The following is a 21,332-nucleotide window of genomic DNA, read 5'->3' as shown; positions in this document are numbered from 1 at the left end:
GTTTAGTTCAAAGTTTAGGCTTGCTGGTTTTATGGAGCTGTGTATCTATAATAAAATCTATAATAATCAACTTAGAGTCCCTGGGCTGTGGACTACCTAAGATTTCAGGGACAGCTCCATAAATTTTATTTATTTATTTTTTTAGCTCAGCACTGCCACCTTCTGCCACTGTTTGTATACTCTACAGAGCTACAGAAAAATGCTACTGAAACAAAACCACATAGTGTAAATTTCCTTTATATTTATTTTCATTAATTTGCTAAATCTGTTTGGAGGCTATAACATAAACATTTTTTAATGAAATATCTGAAACAAATGTTGGAAAAGTATGCTACCAAGGACTAGGGTTAACAGGAATGTAATTAATTTTAGAATTATTGAATAGCATTTTATAAGCTTAATTTCAGTACATACTGGGTTTTTTGTCTTACCTTAAAATCCTCACCATGGTTTACATTTTCATTTAGAATGACATGAGTTTATTTCAGTAATTCATTATAATCTTGTGGCAAATGAAATTCCAGAAAGCAGATTTCTTTAATGCTGGTAACTGTAAAAAAACATTATGGCTTTATGTGTGATTACATGTCTATTTTCAGATGACACAGGGTATTTTATGATTAAGCCTTATTTTTCAACTTTGATTTTATTTCAGTAAGGTGGCAATTTGGTAACAATTTGCAATAAGCCTCATACCACCTAGAGTTAATGACAGAGGCAGCTGTTTGGTTCATGTGATAACTGATGATTCATTACACCTAAGCCCATTGCTTGGAGTGTCATCCTTTTCAACACCTATCCACAACTGAATAATTTTCAGTGTCTTTAAAATGTGCCAAAACATCTTACTGTTGGTAGATAATTCAAGTGTAATGATGTAAATATTCTCTTCTACTTAATCTTTTGAGAACGTCATTAAAATTTTGATTATATCTTTTTACTTGTTGCTTTTCAGTAGAATTGATTATATATTTTTATTTTTAGAATATATGTTTTTTTCTAAGATAAATCACTTTTTCTTGAGAAGGAAATTACCTTCACCATATTCTTATTAAGATCGGATGAAAATGTTAACAGTTGTTTACCTGGGTCATTTAAAATATTCTTTCAGTAGAGATTGTTTCATGATTTTTGTCACTATTGGGAAAAGACATTATTTTATCTGTTTAAGTTTTTTATGTAAAGCACTCTTTCTGGAAACTTGATGTTCTAAACTGGGTAATTCCCAATTTTAAAATGTCAACTTTTTCATAAATTTTTGCATCGTTCCACTTGCAGTTACATATAAACTTAGATATTAATGATATTTTAAGAAATAAACCCTAGGGAAGGTTTTTGCCAACTGTTTAATAAAGTAAGCTTTATTTTAAATATCTATTTGGATTTCCTCTTTTATCACGCGGTTACCTATAAGCAGCAAAGATGACGGAACAGCTACTAGTTGAACTTTAGTTGTGTCCTGGGTCCTTGTCAAGGATGCAGACTTCGATTCTGACCAGTCAGGTTCACATCCTGGTCCTAATGCTGCTCTTGAGCCAGCTACCTAATCTCTTTGCCTGTGGGTCCTCATTGGGTAGAATGTAGACATCACAGGGAGGTTGCAAAGATTAAATGAATTCTGTTTTTAAAGTGCTTAGAAGAGTATCTGAGTGTTAGCTCTAATGTCCCTTACTTAATCCTCCAGACATATTTGAGGAGTTATAATTGACTTGAGCCTTCTAAAGCTGGTGAAATTTAGGCAGAGAAGCCAATAAGTAACTTCCCTCAAAGTATACAACCAGTAAAGTTGGGATAAAAAGTTAAAACCTTGCTCAACCTGGACATTAAGTAGGTGCTGGTTATATCACATCCAATAGATTTTGAAGAGCTTCAGAAATATCTGCATTTAGAGAAAAGATAGCCTTACTATTTGTTATTTCATTTTTTCTTTCTCGTTTTGTTAAGGTAGCAAGAACAAGTATAGTTTAACTGACTGACAAGAAACGTTACTCTAGGGGGACACAACTTGGCACAATCCTAAATCTGGCATTTGCCAGATCTGATCTACTTGATTTCATTTGCCAGTGAAACCAAGATTGAAAGCGTGGTCCTGACTGAATGTACACTTCAGGAACCTGGCTATATCTTCATTCTGCTGGTCCTCAGGGGTAAACCGGAGAGTACAGCTCACTCTGTAAATCCAAAATCTGAAAGTTGATTCTTGTCTGACCGTCAGCAGCTTCACCTTTCAATGTGAAGTTCATTGATCCCATAGATAAAATCTGTGACCTATACCATATATTTTACTATCATTCTTCAACCATATTTGCCACAAAAATACCAAGTTAAAAAACACATATTATTTAACACATAAGTGTATGTAGATTTTTAGAGTTGGACACAACTCAGCAACTAAACAGCAGAAATATGTAGATAATTTACATTCAGTCAAATTTGATGGCAAACTATTATAGTGACAGTTTCAAAAACACTTTCTTGACATTAAAAATAATTGGATAATGGCTGTAACTCTACTCACTTAACTCTATTAATATAGTTTACAGAGATGAAATCATTTCCCAACCAGTAGCCACTTCTTCCAGAGTTGGGATGGTTTTCTTGTTATTGCCGAGTACCATCAGCTGACGTATAACCTTGAAGGTTAATTCATTTCTATTAAAATCTACCATTCTTTAGACAGTATCAATATTTGGAGGATTGCACAAAAATATTTGCTTATAATAAGCATCCGAGTAGCCCTGCCTAGAAAATCCCATGGACGGAGGAGCCTGGTAGGCTGCAGTCCATGGGGTCGATACAAGTCAGACATGACCGAGTGACTTCAGTTTCCCTTTTCACTTTCACACATTGGAGAAGGAACTGGCAACCCACTCCAGTGTTCTTGCCTGGAGAATCCCAGGGACGGGGGAGCCTGGTGGGCTGCCGTCTATGGGGTCACACAGAGTCTGACACGACTGAAGTGACTTAGCAGCAGCAGCAGCCCTAAGATATTATATTCCAAAGCTATATATTTTGTTACATTTTTTTTCTTTTTCTGGTTTTTTTTTGGTGGAAAGCTCAAGCATAAATAACAGTAGAAAACAGATGTACTCATTCACTCACTTCAATAATATGTACTCTAGCCAATTTCAGTTCATCTGTATTTTCCCCCACTATTACTTTGAGGAAAATCCCAAAGTAAGTATTCTGTGCTTAGTCATTTTACTGTGGTTTTTAGTATTAGCACAGTATCACTGGATAGTACCATTTTCTGGTCTTCTTTTCTCATTTCATTTTGGTCTCATATGAAATGAGTGGTGTTTATTTATTCTGCTTCCATCACTAGGCTCACTAAAACATTCTTCCAGGTGTGACTGTAGGGTAACGAAATCTAACACATCCGAATTAGATAGTCTTCAGAGTAGTCACTTTGACAAGCAATTTATTTATTCCAGTCAAGCAACTATTTCACAGAATGTTTTTGGAACTCCTGTTTTGTGATTGCCCTCAGAAATACTTTAGAACCACACAGAAAAGCAGACCACATTGATCAAAACTAGTGTCTAAGAAAAAAATATTATTATTGAACTCAACCACTTGTTTATATTCTTGGGCTTGACCTGATGCTGAACAACAATTTCACTTTTGAAAATTAAATCACCCTTTTAGGAATTTTGATTTGGAACAGTAGCACCATTCAAAGCCAGAAAGTACAGATCCATTCAGAAAACAGTGTTTTCAGTCACACTGCCTTTGTCTTCCCATGCATGCATGTGTTTAGCATCTGTATGTGTGTAATGTATACATTGAGTTTGTATATAGAATGTATGTTTCAGCTCATAATTGGATTTTGTTCTGGTTTTTAATCTTTAAATTTGATTTATTTAAGTTCATAATGCAGTAACACATCTCTTCGCTATCGCTGACCCTCCATTTCCCCACCTGAAGGCAGTCAGTGTAACCCATTTCAGGTTTATTTCTCCAGATCTATTCTACTATGTATGTATGTATTTTCCTTCTCATTTTTACCAAAAGTGAAACAAATTGTACACACTTTGGTACCAGCTTTTCTTTTGACGATACATCTTTGAGATTTGGCCGTATTCTGTAGACAGCCTCCCATTTTTTGTATAGTGTTCCATTATTATTGTGTGGATGTACCACAGTCTTTTTAAGCAACAGCCCTAGTAAAACTTTGGGTTAGTTCTAACCTTTTGCTGTTAAAAATGTGCTGCAAAGAATGAATTTGTACATACAGCATTTTTCAGCAGACATTGTAAATACAGAATAGACTGAAATTCCAGAAACTGGAATTTCTGGATCTCAAAAGATTGTATTGATTTTAAATTTTGTTAGATATTGCCAATATCAGGGTCTTCCCTGATAGCTCAATTGGTAAAGAATCTGCCTGCAATGCAGGCAGATCGAACAGGAGACTCCGGTTCGATTCCTGGGTTGGGAAGATCAGCTGGAGAAGGGATAGGCTACCCAACCCAGTATTCTTGGGCTTCCGTTATGGCTCAGCTGGTAGGGAATCCGCTTTCAATGTGGGAGACCTGAATTCGACCCCTGGGTTGGGCAGATTCCCCTTGGAGAAGGGAACAGCTACCCACTCCAGTATTCTTGCCTGGAGAATTCCATGGACTGTATATAGTCCATGGACTCACAAAGAGTCAGACACAACTGAGCAACTTTCACTTTCATTGCCAATATTCCTTTTTAGAAATTGTACCAGTTTTCATTCTCATCAATGATAGATGGTTTAACTGTTTTTCCAAGATTATAGCAACAGAGTTGTCAAACTATTTCTGCCACATTGCTAAATTTAAACCTCATTGCTCTCATCATGCAGTAAGATCGAATGTATATTTAAAACCAATTCTATTTCTTTCTTTGTGAACTGTGTGTTTATATCCTCTGTTCATTGTTCTATTACATTCTTGATCTTTTTAGTGTTAGTTTCTATAAGCCCTTTTTATTTTGAGTGAATTATGTTTCATTTTGAATAAAGTAATCATTTTATGTGTTGGAAATAGTTTTCTTCCCAGTTTGTCATTTGGCTTTTGACTCACTTATAATAGTGTTTGTTACACAAAAGTATTTTAGCTTTATACAGACAGTGTTTTCTATTTGTTTTCTGAATACTAGGACTTTCTACTCCTAAGTTGTTTTTTAAGTTAAATAAAAATTGTTATTTATCTCTTCATTTGACATGATTTCATAGTCCACACTGTCATGTATGAAATTAGCTAATACTGATTTAATTCAGTTCAGTTCAGTTGTTCAGTCATGTCCGACTCTTTGCAACCCCATGAACCACAGCACACCAGGCCTCCCTGTCCATCATCAGCTTCCAGAGTTCACCCAAACCCATGTCCATCAATTCGGTGATGCCATCCAACCATCTCATCTTCTGTTGTCCCCTTCTCCTTCTGCCCTCAATCTTTCCTAGCATCAGGGTCTTTTCAGATGAGTCAGCTCTTTGCATCAGGTGACCAAAGTATTGGAGTTTCAGCTTCAACATCAGTCCTTCCAGTGAACACCCAGGACTGATCTCCTTTAGGATGGACTGGTTGAATATCCTTGCAGTCCAAGGGACTCTCAAGAGTCTTCTCCAACACCACAGGTCAAAAGCATCATTTCTTTGGCGCTCAGCTTTCTTTATAGTCCAACTCTCACATCCATACATGACCACTGGAAAAACCATAACCTTGACTAGATGGACCTTTGTTGGCAAAGTAATGTCTCTGCTTTTTAATATGCTATCTAGGTTGGTCATAACTTTCCTCCAAGGAGTGAGCGTCTTTTAATTTCATGGCTGCAATCACCATCTGCAGTGATTTTGGAGCCACTGTTTCCACTGTTTCCCCATCTGTTTGCTATGAAGGGATGGGACTGGATGCCATGATCTTAGTTTTCTGAATGTTGAGTTTTAAGCCAACTTTTTCACTCTCCTCTTTCACTTTCATCAAGAGGCTCTTTAGTTCTTCTTCACTTTCTGCCATAAAGGTTATGTCATCTGCATATCTGCTGCTGTCGCTGCTGCTGCTAAGTCACTTCACTCGTGTCTGACTCTGTGTGACCCCATAGACGGAAGCCCACCAGGCTCCCCTGTCCCTGGGATTCTCCAGGCAAGAACACTGGAGTGGGTTGCCATTTCCTTCTCCAATGTGTGAAAGTAAAAAGTGAAAGTGAAGTCACTCAGTCGTGTCCGACCCTTAGCGACCCCATGGACTACAGCCTACCAGGCTCCTCCATCCATGGGATTTTCTAGGCAATAGTACTGGAGTGGCTTGCCATTGCCTTCTCCGCTGCATATCTGAGGTTATTGATATTCCTCCCGGCAATCTTGATTCCAGCTTGTGCTTCCTCCAGCACAGTGTTTCTAATGATGTACTCTGCATATAAGTTAAATAAGCAGGGTGACAATATACAGCCTTGACGTACTCCTTTCCCAATTTGGAACCAGTCTGTTTTTCCATGTCCACTTCTAACTGTTGCTTCCTGACCTGCATATAGGTTTCTCAAGAGGCAGGTCAGGTGGTCTGGTATTCCCATCTCTTTCAGAATTTTACAGTTTATTGTGATCCACACAGTCAAAGGCTTTGGCATAGTCAATAAAGCAGAAATAGATGTTTTTCTGGAACTCTTCTTGCTTTTTTGATGATCCAGGGGATGTTGGCGATTTGATCCCTGGTTCCTCTGCCTTTTCTAAAACCAGCTTGAACATAAATTTGGATGATCAGGAAATAATTATTTGCAATGTGTCATAACTTTTAAATCAGCCTACAAGAAGCAGTAAATTACATGATACTGTGGGTTAACTGCTCATTTTTCCCTTTATCTTACTGTTACACCCCCTGCCTTATTGCTTTTTGCGAAACACCATAATTTCTTTGTCTCCATGAAAGGCAGAGTGTCACTTGAAAACTTATATGGAAAGTTTTAACAAAATGTAGATGTTGGCTTACACTTTTATATATGCACAGTTTGCAAATTCAAATAGCTTTGTCAGCTAACAATTTATTGGTTCTTATTTTGAAATGACTTTTGAGCTTCCTAATTTTATCTGTTTACTTTTACTAAAAGTGAACATTTTGTGAGACTGCAGACAGGGGTGATGAGAGCACATATCTGAGTTATCCAGACCAAGCTGTGTAATTAGCAGATGAAATGCTGATGGTTTTATGATCTTGGAAAGGAAGCTCCTTTTTGGGAGAAGAGTTAGCATTTTCTGCGTCAGAAGATTTCACTGGTGAATGGAGGGCAGAATGTGTCCATGTAAACATTTCAGTTGCATATCTAGTGTTATTCGTTATAAATACATTTGAAAGTTTTATCAATTGTGGTAACTGTGATTTATGAAATGAAAGAATTACTGGTGAGATTAATAAGACACATCTTCAAATTTATAAAAGCTTTTAGTCCAGAATTCTTTAGAAGGAAGATAAACCTCCACATGCAAGATGTTACTGTGACTATTCCTTGACATTTCAATTTATCTAACAAATAAGTGGGAAAGTATAACTAAGAACCAATAATGAATACATTTTATAAATAATAGGGAAATTTTATAGTGCCTTGAATAATAAACTTTTTGAGAATGATAATATTTAGAGGAGAAATGTATGTTAATTTTTCCTGCCTGCCAATTGATAAGTTGTTTAAAAGTTCTTGGACTTTTCATCTTTGAAACTAAGAAGAGGAGGAGTTTTAATTAATAAATATTTGTTATTTTATAAATAAATTATTATTATTAAAATAATAATAATAATAAAATGTGTTCATTCTGTTTTCTAGTGATGTTTTTGAGAATTTTAATCTATGTGCTAATAAAGGTACATTATGTTATAATATTGTGAATTAATAGATCAAAGTGTTACACATTAATAAAAATGTATTTTACTGGAAAATTCTAACTTCCTTTTATGGTGTATGGTTAAAAAGATATTTACATATATTGATCGGTTTAGGTTAAATTATTTTACATTCTTTTTTTTCTTCAATAATTTCTCCTTCCTTTCAAGCAGCTGGCTTTAAAATATGAAACTTGTAATATTTGGCATATTGGCACTGATAATTCTCTTTGTAACCTGTAAAAATTATGATTAAAAGATTTCTGGATTACAGCTATTTAATATTGAACACATTATTTTTTCCTCAACAACTTCTGAAATTTCCTTCTGTGCACAAAAGCTTTAGATCTATATATTTTCACTGAACGGTAAAAAATATACTCTTGGGGTTTGACATTTCCACTTAAATGTTCCTTGTCCTTCCTTTGAATCTCAACATTTTGATATTAAATTGCATGGCTATGAGATTAGTAAGAGCTAGATTATAGAGGCAATTCTGGTTTGATTTGTTTCATATGGAGTTCAAGTTTGCTGATTTGAAGACAGCCACAACACAAAACCACATATGTACTTTTATGGCTTTTTTCTCCTTTACAGAGTAACTGTAATATGTACGTAAATATATGATACTTGTTAGTGATAAATAATGAAATGTGCAATCAGTTTATTCATATTTTTGTTTCATATGGTAATCATATAGTATTACTCACTTAAATAAATTTTCATGTCTAAAGTAAAACAGTATTATTTTTATAATAACTCCATTAATTCTCAAAATTTTTAAACCTTGGAAAAGTAATGAAAGTGGAAAATTCAATTCCATGTATATTAGCAGTTTTGTTACATTTTTTTAATTAAAATTTTTTTAAACTTCATATGGCTACAACATAATTTTACTCCAGGAAAATGAACGGTAAAATGCTGTGTTTTGTTAACACTGAAAAAGGCTTTCACATTTTATAATGTTGAAAATATCCTATGATTCAATCATGAAATATGTGATATCTTATTTAGAAATGTGGACTAAATTATACTTAATTTATTAGATTTAATTTATCAAGAGTTTGTAGGCATAATGATTTATTTTAAAAGTAACTTACAGATAGATCCGCGGGCTTGTATAAATGAATCAGATACGCTCCATTTTTTCCCCTTTAGGCAGAACTCACAGTTTGGAGATGAAAAAACATTTAGTGATTCATCATTGCTGGAAAACCTCCAAAATAATCATGTAAGAAACATAGTACCATTATCTTTTTATTAATAAATGAAAACTAATGAGTGTTTCTCTGAATTACCTTCCATGCTTATATATTCCATTTTTTACTTTCATGATCATTTTTAACAATTATAAAAATCTGTTGTCTCTAAATTATTTTTACTTGGCCAACACGAATCTGTGATTTTTAGAAATTTACTTTTAACACTGTCATTTGTAGATACTCTGCTTTTTAAAAATATAGAATTTAGAGCTCTATTTGTATGAAACAACTCATTGTTAACAATATCAAAATATCTATAGAAATTAATTACCTGCTCAAAATTATAGGCCAGTGCTAAATCTATACAATAAGAACTTTAGACATCTGCCACACAGTGTGAGTATTCCACTTATAAAGTTACTGATACTTACTAAAATTCCATCTGATCAAATGATATGATCTCTGAAGTTTAAGGGCTTCTCAAGTGACACTAGTGGTAACTAATCTGCCGGCCAGTGCAGGAGACATAAGAGACTCGGGTTCGATCTCTGGGTCGGAAAGATCCCCTGGAGGAGAAAATGACAACACTCTCCAGTATTCTTGCCTGGAAAATTCGCTGGGCAGAGGAGCCTGGAGGGCTGCAGTTCCATGGGGCTATAAGGAGTCAGATGCAACTGAGCACACCTAGGTTTAAATCCCCAACAGTTTCTCATAGTCACTTCAAGCTCAAGTCAAAACTTGAACTCATGCTCATCACCCCAAAACTAGTCCCTTCCTAGCACTGGCAGACTTGCCACCTCTGCCCCTGGGCAGGGCCCTAGCAGTGCATTCATGTGGATATTTTTGCTTTCAGCCAAACATGAGCTTCAAGATCCACAAAATCTAGACCTAGACCCACCTCTTCCTTCTTGTGTTCTCAGGTTCAGTAAGTTACACAATCAACTATCTTGTAACTCAGTCTAGGAACTTAGGGTTGCTTTGTTACCTCTGTTCTCTCCATCTCCAGATCTGTAATGACTCACTAAGCCCTTGTCAATACAACTTTCTTGTGTGTGTGTGTGTGTTTGTGCACGTGCTCAGTCACACAGTTGTGGCCAACTCTTTGCGACCCCATGGACTGTAGCCTGTCTGGCTCCTCTGTCCATGGGATTTCCCAGGCAAGAACTCTACAGTGGGTTTCCATTTCCTCCTCCAGGGGATCTTCCCCCATCCAGGATCAAACCTGCGTCTCCTGCGCCTCCTGAATTGACAGGCAGATTCTTTACCACTGCACCAGTGGGAAGCCCATGACTTGTCTAGAACATGTCCTAAATGTCTTCTCACCTTATTCTCACTTTCTCTACCCCAGTCAAGACTACCAGCATCCTCCAGATAAATTGCCACAACAGCCTCCTAACCATTCTCCTGGTTTCCATTTTCACCCCTTCCCGGCCTTGTTGCACATGGCAGCTAGAATGATGCCAGTGGAAATCAAGTCCCAACACACCCCTATTGAAAACCGCTCTCTGGCTTCCCTCTCAACTGACAAAGTTGCGTGATCTGCCTAAGTCACCAGCCTCACTTGGACCTACCCTCCCTTTCTTTCTCCTCAGGCTATACTGGCTTTCTTTGATTTTCTCGTACATGCTTCATTCTTTCCTCCTTTAGGACCTTTTCAGTCACGTATTATTCCTGCTTGATGGAAAACTCTGTGCTCAGTACTTCATGAGGCTAAAACTTCATCAGCTTAAAAATCACATTGTCTTGAGAACAACCACAAACAGATCCAAATCATATTGTATGATTTTCACACATTTTATCCTTTGTAACCCTCTTCACAGAATAAATAAATGATGTGAAATTTGCTCAGTCGTGTCCAACTCTTGGCAACACCCAATGGACTACACAGTCCATGGAATTCTCCAGGCCAAAATACTGGAGTGGGTAGCTGTTCCCTTCTCCAGGGGATCTTCCCAACCCAGGGATCAAACCCAGGTCTTTTGAATTGCAGGCAGGTTCTTTACCAGCTGAGCCACAAGGGAAGCCCATAAATAAATGATACTTCTGTACTGTTTATCTATGTTCTGTTTTCCCCACAAGTCAAAGCATGTAGCAGGGACCTTGTCTGATTTGTCTGCTGTTCTAGCCTGGACACAGTTGTTTTTTTTTTTTCAAATAATGTTTTGATGTACCTTTCCAGTCATTTTAGTTTTTTGATCCAAGAGCATGGAGGAATTATTTTCCTTTATTAGTTCAAGTGATACTTTTCTTCATCAGGAACAAGAAAAGATGTTTCATTTCAAAAATCTGGTTGCTATTCTATAAACTCCTTGCAGAAAGGATCCTGTCTTCCTCAGGTCATAACTACACAGGACTTGCTCAGTCAGTCCTTTTTTATTTAGTAGAACACTTGTCAGGTTATGGTTGTTGTTTTTGGAAAGAAAGGCCAAAGCATTGTAGAGGAATCCTCTGCCATTATCACCGCAACCCAAAGTAGTGGAATTGCAATGAGATTAGATGCCTAAGATTTAGATCTAATCAGGAATTAGAACCAGGTAAATGAACATTTTAGAATTCTACTCTTGTACTCTGATAACAGGATTAAACCATATCTGCCTTTTTCATGTGCTGTTTGTATTTAACAAGACAAAGTGGCCTTATATAAGTGTTTAGAAAAGGAATGAAGAGGTTGCAAAAATGAAAGATTTTAGTAAAAAATATTTTTTGTTCATAGTGTTGATTTCTTGGCTTTCACCCTCAATATTTACCAGTTGTACTCAATAAAAATCCATGAAGTAATGCTACTATCATTGTGTCATAATGGTTAAGTAAAAGGGGCTAAATTATGTGTTTATTTCTTACAGCCCACTGCACCAATAATATGTGAATTTCTTACAATGATGGCGGTGTGTCACACAGCAGTACCAGAGCGGGAAGGTGATAAGATTATTTACCAGGCAGCATCTCCAGGTACAAATGAAGCAATTGTGATGTATTTCTTGGTTGAAAATTGTTCTGAAATATGAGATTGTTCAGAAAAATTTGAAGAAGTAAAACAACCAAGTTACTTTAGTTTCAGGTTAAAAATATTATTTACTAATTAGAAACGTCGGCTTTCAAAATTATACCTATATAGTACATATTTTAAAATCTATAACTGTGTAATACTTGTTATGTAACATGTTACATGGAAATTTAAATAACAAAATTCATACAAGTTAAAAAAATGGTACTCCATGGGCATAGTAAGTTTTCCCTTCTTTATAAATAATTAAGAAAAAACTATTGGTCATAAACTGCTTTTTCGTATAAGCTGGCAGGAAAAGGAAGATCAGTTTACCTGAAGTGTTGATTTTAGAATACCAACTTTTCTTCTTTTAGAAATGATAATCAAGGAGTTCGCTGTGTATTTACTTGAATGAGAAGAGCTTTACACTTAGAGAAGAGACTCCATACTTAAACTTATTTTCAGTGTAAAATTGGGTAAATAGCCAATTTGATGACTAAGATTTCAGAAAAGAAGGAACACACTTTAGGGAATTTTTTTTATAAGTTTCCTTTAAAAAAAAGAAAACTTTTTATTTTGTATTGGAGTATAGTCAATTAACAATGTTATGAGTTTCAGGTGGACAGCAGGACTCAGCCATACATATACATGTATCCATTCTCCCCCAAACTCTCCTCACATCCAGACTGCCACATAACACTGAGCAGAGTTCCATGTGCTATACAGTAGGTCCCTGTTGATTATCATTTTTAACATAGCAGTGTGTACATACCAGTCTCAAACTTCCTAACTATCCCCTTCCCCTGTGTTTTAAACTGTATTACAAACCAGCACATGCAACCTTGTAGAATATACCAGATTCCTAAAAACCATGAGATACACTCTTTATCATTAAGATAAACACTATCAGTTCAGTTCAGTTCAGTCGCTCAGTCGTGTCCGACTCTCCGCGACCCCATGAATCACAGCACGCCAGGCCTCCCTGTCCATCACCAACTCCTGGAGTACACTCAAACTCATGTCCACACAGTCGGTGATGCCATCCAGCCATCTCATTCTCCGTCGTCCCCTTCTCCTCCCGCCCCCAACCTTTCCCAGCATCAGAGTCTTTTCCAGTGAGTCAACTCGTCGCATGAGGTGGCCAAAGTATTGCAGTTTCAGCTTTAGCATCAGTCCCTCCAATGAACATCCAGGATTGATCTCCTATATGGATGTTTTATCTCTCACCCTTCCCTCAAAAACAAAAAAGTTTTGATATAACATGATGATAAGAGTAAATAATATGTAATACAATAAAACATCAATTCATTTATATCCTTTTAAATTGACCCCTCAATATTCATAGTGTTATTAATAGTTTTCCTACATTCAGCATTTTAGGAGGAAAAGGATAAAACTTAAGAAGGTACTTTTGTGCCACTCGTTTTTTTCAATTTAATTAGAAATAATTGATATACATCACTGTATCTCTAGTATTTATTTATGTTATAACGGAAATTTGTACCTTTTGATCACCTTTCTCCACTTCCCCTTCACCAAACTTCCACCTCTGATAACCACATCTGATCTCTTTTTATATGAGTTTGGGGAGGGTGGGTTTCTCTTCTCTTTTTTCTTTAGATTCCACATAAAAGTAGATCATGCAGTATTTTTCTTTGTCTGTCTGACTTACTTTTCTTAGCATGATGCCTTCATGGTCTATCCATGTTGTTGCTATTATGGGATTTCCTCATTTGTACACAAGAAAAGTTTTGTGGAGAATATGCTGGACCAAGACATACTTTGAAGTTATCCTTTTTAGGCTGTTTGGCTAACTTAGCCCTCAAGAATATGCCTCTGAGATCTATACATGTCTCAGATTCTGAAGATCATTCTACTCAAACCATGGGCATTGTCGTATGATTTTAAGTGAAATGGATTTCAATACCAGGAGTTAGAATAAAAAGAATTTTAATTCTTTTTTTTCAATTTAATCAGGTTTTATTTTTTTATTTATAATATTTAATAAATGGTTCAAAGCACAATGCCATAAACATCAGTTAAAATATCACCAAATGAAAAAAATACTATAGAATACACAGTTGCATAAAGCTACATTAAGTTATTTTACAACTGCCTCAAGGTGCAAAAAGAAAAAAAAAACCCAATGCCCTAACTAAGTCATCCCTCTCTTAAAATAATGCCATTTATATCACAAACCACGATGTCCCCATCAAAAGACAAGAACTGCCCTTGTTAATTCATAAATATATATATATATATGACTGTATCACCCTGCGGCACACCCAAAACAAACACAACACCATAAGTAAAACATAGCACAATATAAAATAAAAATAAATAACAGATCTTTGGGGCTTTACACTGAGTTAGAGTTCCTATCAGAGGGATAACAGCACCACAGCCGCACTGGATCCTCATGAGGAGGCACACGAATGACTGGATTACAAGAGTTACAGGAATGAGAGCTGCTCATTTCCCAGAAACTACAGCTCACAGAAAACCAACAAAGGCACGAGATACAGACCATTCACTTATGAATGTGTAAAACTCAAGAAAGTCCACATCACTCCTACAACATGTCGAAAGTGCCTCAAAATTCACACAATACCAGCTTTCTCATGGTTCTGGTTAAATTACATATAGCAGTTTATAACAAATGGCAAAATCTGTAACTCTGTTCAAAGTTTTAAAAAATTACTTAAGAATAATTTCTTGTACTTCTATGCCACCTTTATAGTTCTGGTTTCTCATTTCTTAATTAGTAAATTCAGCGTGCAGGTTCTATCCCAGGCTAATTTATACACTTCCAGAAGAAACGGCCTCTTAAATCCACAGTGTTGAGGTGGGGAGCCCCCAACCACATAAGATTCGTTTCACATATGATACTATACATGTTTCAATCCATTCTCCCAAATTATCCCATCCTCGCCCTCTCCCACAGAGTCCAAAAGACTGCTCCACACATCCAAGTCTCTGCTGTTGTCTCGTATACAGGGTTATCGTTATCCTCTTGCTCTATTCCATATATATGTGTTAATATACTGTATTGGTGTTTTAGTTTCTGGCTTACTTCACTTTGTATAATAGGCTCCAGTTTCGTCCACCTCATTAGAACTAATTCAAATGTATTCTTTTTAATAACTGAGTAGTACTCCATTGTGTAAATGTACCACAGCTTTCTTATCCATTTTAAAGTTAAGCAGACTATTGTATTGCAGTCTTACTCTCATATTTTGGGATATCTTACTCTCAGACGGTAAAGCGTCTGCCTACAATGCAGGAGACCCAGGTTCAATCCCTGGGTCAGGAGAAGGAAATGGCAACCCACTCCAATATTCTTGCCTGGAAAATCCCATGGACAAAGGAGCCTGGTAGGCTACAGTCTATGGGGTCTCAAAGAGTCGGACACGACTGAGCAACTTCACTTTCACTTTTCTTTCACTCTCATATTTGGGGTAATTTTTTTCACCATATATTTGCTTTCTTCTTTGCCTAAAACAGATGAGGGAGCCTTGGTCAGAGCAGCCAAGCAGCTGAATTTTGTTTTCACTGGAAGAACGCCTGACTCAGTGATTATAGATTCAGTAAGTTCTTTAATTCTCTTTTTTATCAAAGCAATGCACATGTAAGCTTCAAAGATAAAATAATACCAAAAAGCTCATAATAAAAACAGAGGTTCCCTACTCTAGTTCTCTTCTCCAGAAGCAACGATTTTTCTATTCTTTTAGCTGTTTCTTCAGACATTTATACATCCTTTTTTAATGTGTTGATGAATGAAATATATTTCTTCAATTTTAGAGATATCTACTGACTTTCTATTCAATTATATTGAATGAGGGGTTGTTTCTCTTGACTCACCATCCCTTTCCAGTCGTAGTGTAATTATATTACAATGCTTGGTTAAACAAGTATTTGGACCCAGATGTTGTATGGGAAAAAGATTGGAACAAACATTTCACAAAAGAAGATATACAGATGTCCAGTGCGCACATGAAAACATGTAATTAATCATCAGGGAAATGCAAATTAAAGTCTCAGTGAGACACTGCAACATACCCACCAAGAAAAGTAAAATTAAAAACATTATGGCAGCACCTAATGTTAATGAAACTGCAGAGCAAGGGGATCATCTATATATTGCTGGTAGATGTGTAAGATAGTACAACCCCTTTGGAAAACCTTTTATTTAGAGTTTTCCAGTACAGGGAAACATGTACCTGATGGAGCAGTTGTGCTTATACTTGCCCAGAAGAAGTAAAAGCATGTGTCTGTAGAGAGATGGTTCGTGGTATGTTCATAACAGCTGTATTCAGGGTAGCCAAAAGCTAGAAACAAACCAAATGTCCATCACTAGGAGAATGGATCGACAAATTGTGATACACAATGGAATAGCTGAACAATAAAAAATAAAGTGATTGATTCATTACCAGCATTGAAAAGTCTCAGGAACAGGCTGAGAAAAAAGAAAAAAAAAAGCCAGAGAGCTTCTTACTCTGCATTTATATTGAGGTTGAGATCGGGAAAAAGTTACTTATGGTCTTAGAATTCAGAGCAATAGTTGTCTTCACATCAGGGGGGAGATTGGGAAAGGGGGCAAAGGAATTTATAGGACATTGGAAATGTTCTGTGTCTTGATTGGGGTGGTGGTTACAACAAGTAAACCTTTATCAAACTATAGAATTTTCATTGAACTACATGTTTAAGGTCTATGTACACTATTGTATATAAATTGTATCTCATTAAGCATTTTTATTAGTTTTTATGTTATTATGCCTGTATTGATATTCCTAGCAAAACATCATTTTATTCAGTATTTATTTTCTTTGTTTTTAATTTTGTGTTTTCAGATACAAAATTGTCTCCTGAAAATAATATTTTTCTTTAATTCTCAAAAATAAATCTCTTTGGTTTTTTCCAAGTGCAACATTTTCTTTCTACCTATTACTAATTGTTCTAGTTGTTTCATAACTTCTTAGTGCACTTTTATCGGTACAATTACACCAGATAATCTGGCCAGTGGGCAGTTGCAGTCTTTCCCTTGAGACGTTCCTCCTGAAGCACCAGCCGCCCCCCACCCCGCCCCTGTTCTTACTCTGGGCCAGTTTTGTTCAGAGGTCAGCTCCTATGGCACTTGGAATTCCTTTTGATTGTCTCCTGTTTTGGACGTGCTATTTCCTATAAGTCAAAACTTCTTTCTTAGAACCTGACACTGATAGAGCATGTTTTCTGTCCATTTCATCCTGTTGGAAAGGTGTTACAGAAGCAGAAGTCACAGTGGTGACAGCCCTCAATAAGCCCAGCTCCTGACTCAGGGCTCCAAGCCGCCGTGGTGCACAGCTCAGTCTCACTCATGGTTCTCAAAAGGAAGCGCTTTCCTGTCTCCCTGGGGACTTTCCTTCACTCTGCCCTATGTTAGATCTTCTGTTTCCCGAATCCCATGTCTTCCTTATTCTTAGCCTACTCTTGTTTTTGTGGAGAACTTTCTTTATTGACTTCTTGAGAAAAGGTTCATGGGAAGTTACTTGTTTAGTCCTTTTAGGTGTAAACATTTTTATCTGACCTTTATACTTAATTGGTGGTCCTCCTGAATAGAGAATTCCAGGGTGGGTATCAGTTTCCTGAGGAATTTTTATTGCCTGGCTTCCTGTATACCTAATAGAGAAGTCAGAAGCCACTGTGACTCTAGTTTTTGTGACTTGCCCACTGCCTCCCTCAAGAAGTTTGCGAGATCTTCTTTATCCCAGGAATTCTGAAATTTCACAACCATGTACCATAGTGAGAATGTTTTAACTCACTCTGTTGAACACTGAGTGGACACTTTTCCATTTGGAAATCTACATCCTTCCATTCTGGAAATTTTTCTTGAATGAGTTTGTTCATTGCTGTTCCTCTTTTTTTTTGACTCTCTCTTTTTAGAATTCCTGAGCACATCTTTTAACTTTTCTGTCCTGCTTGTCGTGTTTTTGCCTTCTTGTTCTACGTTTTGGAAGTTTTCATCTCTTTTATCTTCTTAGACTTCAATTGATTTTCTTTCTGTTTCTGATATTACATGTTTTAGCTTCCAGTAGCTTTCATTGTTTTCTCAAGATTTCTTTTTTTAACAATATCCTGTTTTTCCTTCATAGGTGTTATACTTACATTACTTCTCTGAGAGGAGTAATGATAGTTTTTTTTTATGTTTTCTTTTTTTTTTTTAATTACAGTTTAAATAAGCATATCGTTTTACTGGAACATAAAATGGTCTTAAGCTGCTATTACAGTTGTTTTGATTATTGCACTGGGAGAAGCATCAGTTCAGTTCAGTCGCTCAGTCATGTCCGACTCTTTGCAACCCTGTTAATCACAGCACGCCAGGCCTCCCTGTCCATCACCAACTCCCGGAGTTCACTCAAACTCGTGTCCATTGAGTCGGTGATGCCATCCAGCCATCTCATTCTCTGTTGTCCCCTTCTTCTCCTGCCCCCAATCCCTCCCAGCACGGAGTCTTTTCCAGTGAGTCAACTCTCGCATACATCACCAAAAATAAAACATCAACTTTCACATATTCTTTTCTGGAGTTTCTCATTCTCTACTTAGGAGAAAAGAAGAGCATTTAATTACTGCACCACTTGCATATGGGATGCATAATAGGCTATGCAAGATCTTTGATGAGGCCTGCAATATGCAGAGAAATAAGGCCAGTCTCCTCCTATGCCACCAAAGAGCAGCACAGGACGTGAATCTTAATCACAGAAGCATAATTGTTGTTACAGGCAGCTTTTTGTCTCAGACATTGTCTTTATTTTTTCATGGGTCCCATTAACAAGCATATACTGGTGGGTCTCACGATATTTTCAAGGGTGTAAAACACTGCAGAAGGTTTTATGCCTCCAGGAATCCATACCCATCCAGTTCCAATGATAAACAACAGAAAATGCCCCACAGAAAGCATGTGACAAGCCACCTCATCCTGGTGTGGAAACGGAGGGAAGAGGCATCTGGGCCCTGTCCGCCAGCCCTGTGTGCCCATCAGAAGCCCAGGGTGACACCAGTGTTTTCTTTTTGAATTCTCTTTCTTCTAAACTGCTCTCATCTGTTTGTTTTGGATATCTGTGATCCATGATAATAGCTGTCCTTGGATATCTGTTAATCTTTGGTTTTCTCATGGTTAAGAGTAAAGAATTTGCAAGCTGATAGGGTGAGTAAAATTAGGCTCAACATTGGGCTTCACTGTGGGGTGGTCTGGTGGGATTCATTTGGGAAATCATGGTTGTCTGTACCTTTAAGACTCAACCTGGGCTTATAGATTTCCAAGAGAACAGTCTTCCACCCTTCTGCCAGGAAAGATCTGGTTGCCAGAAAGTAGGGGGCCAAGTGAGTTGCGGGATATTGGGCCCTAACCTTTAGTAAAAATACAATAACAATACTGTATCTTCAGGTGTGCCAACTTCTAGACAAAAGAAACTTTATCGAGCACAGCCACGGGTCTTCTGCCAGTATACAGGAAAGGCCAGTGCCCAGAACAGCAGCTCTTACCCTCGTCCTCCCATTCAGGGTGCTCCTTTACCTTCCAGTTCTAGAATTACCTGTTATTCCTCTTCCCTAGGCCTTTTAGGGATTATTCAGTACAGGTGAGGCTGGTTCTCACCTTTTCCTCATGACCACGGTGTATATAATAGCATTTGCTACTTCTTGCATCTGCTTAGTAAGCCTATCTCACTTATCTGTTTTCTAGCTTACAAATTTTTAATGCCATTGTCTCTTTTCATATTTTCCTTCCATTGTAAGTGTCCTTCTTTTTAATTTTTTTTTTTTTGTAGTTTTGATGGGGCTTTGGGAAAGATGAAAAGTAATTGCGTTTGTTCAATCTTCCATCTTAACCTGAAACGTTAATAAATTCAATTAAGGGTGATGTATTTCAGAAAGGACAATTTGTGTTGACATTTTTTACATTAAAACTTCATGACTGGAGTTTATTTCCAAGAAGCCAAAGCTACTTCTTACTGTATGTAATCATATTTTCCTTTTCTTCATAGCTGGGGCAGGAAGAAAGATATGAATTGCTCAATGTCTTAGAGTTCACCAGGTAAAACATCTGCTCTGTGGTTTGTGTGCATGTCATACATTTCCCTCCATTTAAACTTTTTCCCTTTTAAATAAGAAGAAAGTGTGCTTTATTTTATTTAAATAAATTTATTTAGACCAAATATTAAAATTTTCAATACAGTTTTTAATTGTCATTTGTAAGAAAATCATAAGCTGTTCTCTTCAGAGTCTTATAAGTCATGTTTTCTGGAGGCAGTATAATAATATTTCTGAACATAACAATCTGCATCACAGCTGTTGGGTACAGGCCCGGGTAGTGATCTGAAAACATTATACTTAGGGCCACCAAGATTTATGTAGAATTAAAATGAATTAGAGTCAGGAAGTTGCCATTCTAATTATGTGCTCATTATAACATCTAATTGTCAAAGAGATTTCAGAAACTCATATTCATCTGTCTGTTAGGTATAAAACTAGTTTCTATATAGTAGGAATAGAGACAGAAGGGATGGTCCACAATAGATAAACGTGCAGGTGTTCATCGCCAAATGAATAGGGATTTCTTGTTGGAAGCTTCCATCCAGGTGGTTGCAAAAATCCTGCGTCTGGAGTAACAAGGTCATGCTGGAGACTTGAGGAATGGAGAGACCATGAGAGAATGCTCATAGTCCTGTGAGGATATGGGAGCAGGGTTATTAGAGAGATGTAGGTGACCAGGCAATGGGGAGCACTGTGTGACACTGGGACCAAGGATTTACTAACCTGTGACAGGGCGGCTTTTCTCCAGCAGTGTCCACTTACTCTGCTGGAACCCAGAAGGCATTCCTGTTCACCCATGACTGGGGAGTTTTGTCAGGAGAAGAGAAGAGCAAGGAAGTTGATGAGCCAGGAACCATGCCATCAAAGCTGGATTAAGAGAAACATGAATCAGGAAGGGCTGAGGTAGAATACAGAGACGTTGTTACAAAGGGGGCCCAATTAAGTATGGTCCTAAAGCACAGGAATGATCAGAGACACTAATGCAGTGGAAATAATAGATGGAGAAAGAGAGGAGTAAATAGTCCAAGATATTTCTAAAGGCAACTGCATTATATCTCACTACTGTATTGGATTCATCTCAGTTTTTTAGCTGCAGAACGTTATAAGGTGACATGACTAGGCACTGACACTAGCAAAGTCTTTTTTACCCCTTATTTCTGGAGCGAATGCTTATGCATACTTGATTCCAAGTGAGGCTTATCCTGTGCAACGCCATACGTGCTTATTCTGTTCATTGTTAAC

The 21,332-nt window shown here is 37.0% G+C and overlaps 1 protein-coding gene and 1 long non-coding RNA gene across 6 annotated transcripts in view; one reads left to right on the top strand and one right to left on the bottom strand.

Moving 5' to 3' along the window:
• Positions 1 to 21,332, top strand: part of ATP8A1 (ATPase phospholipid transporting 8A1) — a 244,089-nt gene that overhangs the window by 93,446 nt on the left and 129,311 nt on the right. For all 5 annotated transcript variants that reach the window (XM_088836319.1, XM_088836317.1, XM_088836318.1 and 2 more), the window contains 4 exons: positions 8,994 to 9,066; positions 11,881 to 11,986; positions 15,528 to 15,610; positions 20,042 to 20,091. In XM_088836319.1, coding sequence (XP_088692445.1) covers positions 8,994 to 9,066; positions 11,881 to 11,986; positions 15,528 to 15,610; positions 20,042 to 20,091 — 312 coding nt within the window. The remainder of the gene's footprint in view (positions 1 to 8,993; positions 9,067 to 11,880; positions 11,987 to 15,527; positions 15,611 to 20,041; positions 20,092 to 21,332) is intronic.
• LOC148777851 (uncharacterized) overlaps positions 20,586 to 21,332 on the bottom strand; it is a 44,774-nt gene continuing 44,027 nt past the window's right edge. The window contains exons 2-3 of the long non-coding RNA XR_016037446.1: positions 20,814 to 20,957; positions 20,586 to 20,721 (exon numbers count right to left, since the gene is read on the bottom strand). This is a non-coding gene — a long non-coding RNA (uncharacterized LOC148777851). The remainder of the gene's footprint in view (positions 20,722 to 20,813; positions 20,958 to 21,332) is intronic.

This window comes from Moschus berezovskii, chromosome 5, assembly GCF_049115385.1.
Source record: "Moschus berezovskii isolate FMDL1 chromosome 5, NW_MosBer_1.0, whole genome shotgun sequence".
Classification (NCBI taxonomy): domain Eukaryota; kingdom Metazoa; phylum Chordata; class Mammalia; order Artiodactyla; family Moschidae; genus Moschus; species Moschus berezovskii.
The sequence above is the reverse complement of the archived record's forward strand: the minus strand, read 5'-3'. Positions and strand labels throughout refer to the sequence as shown.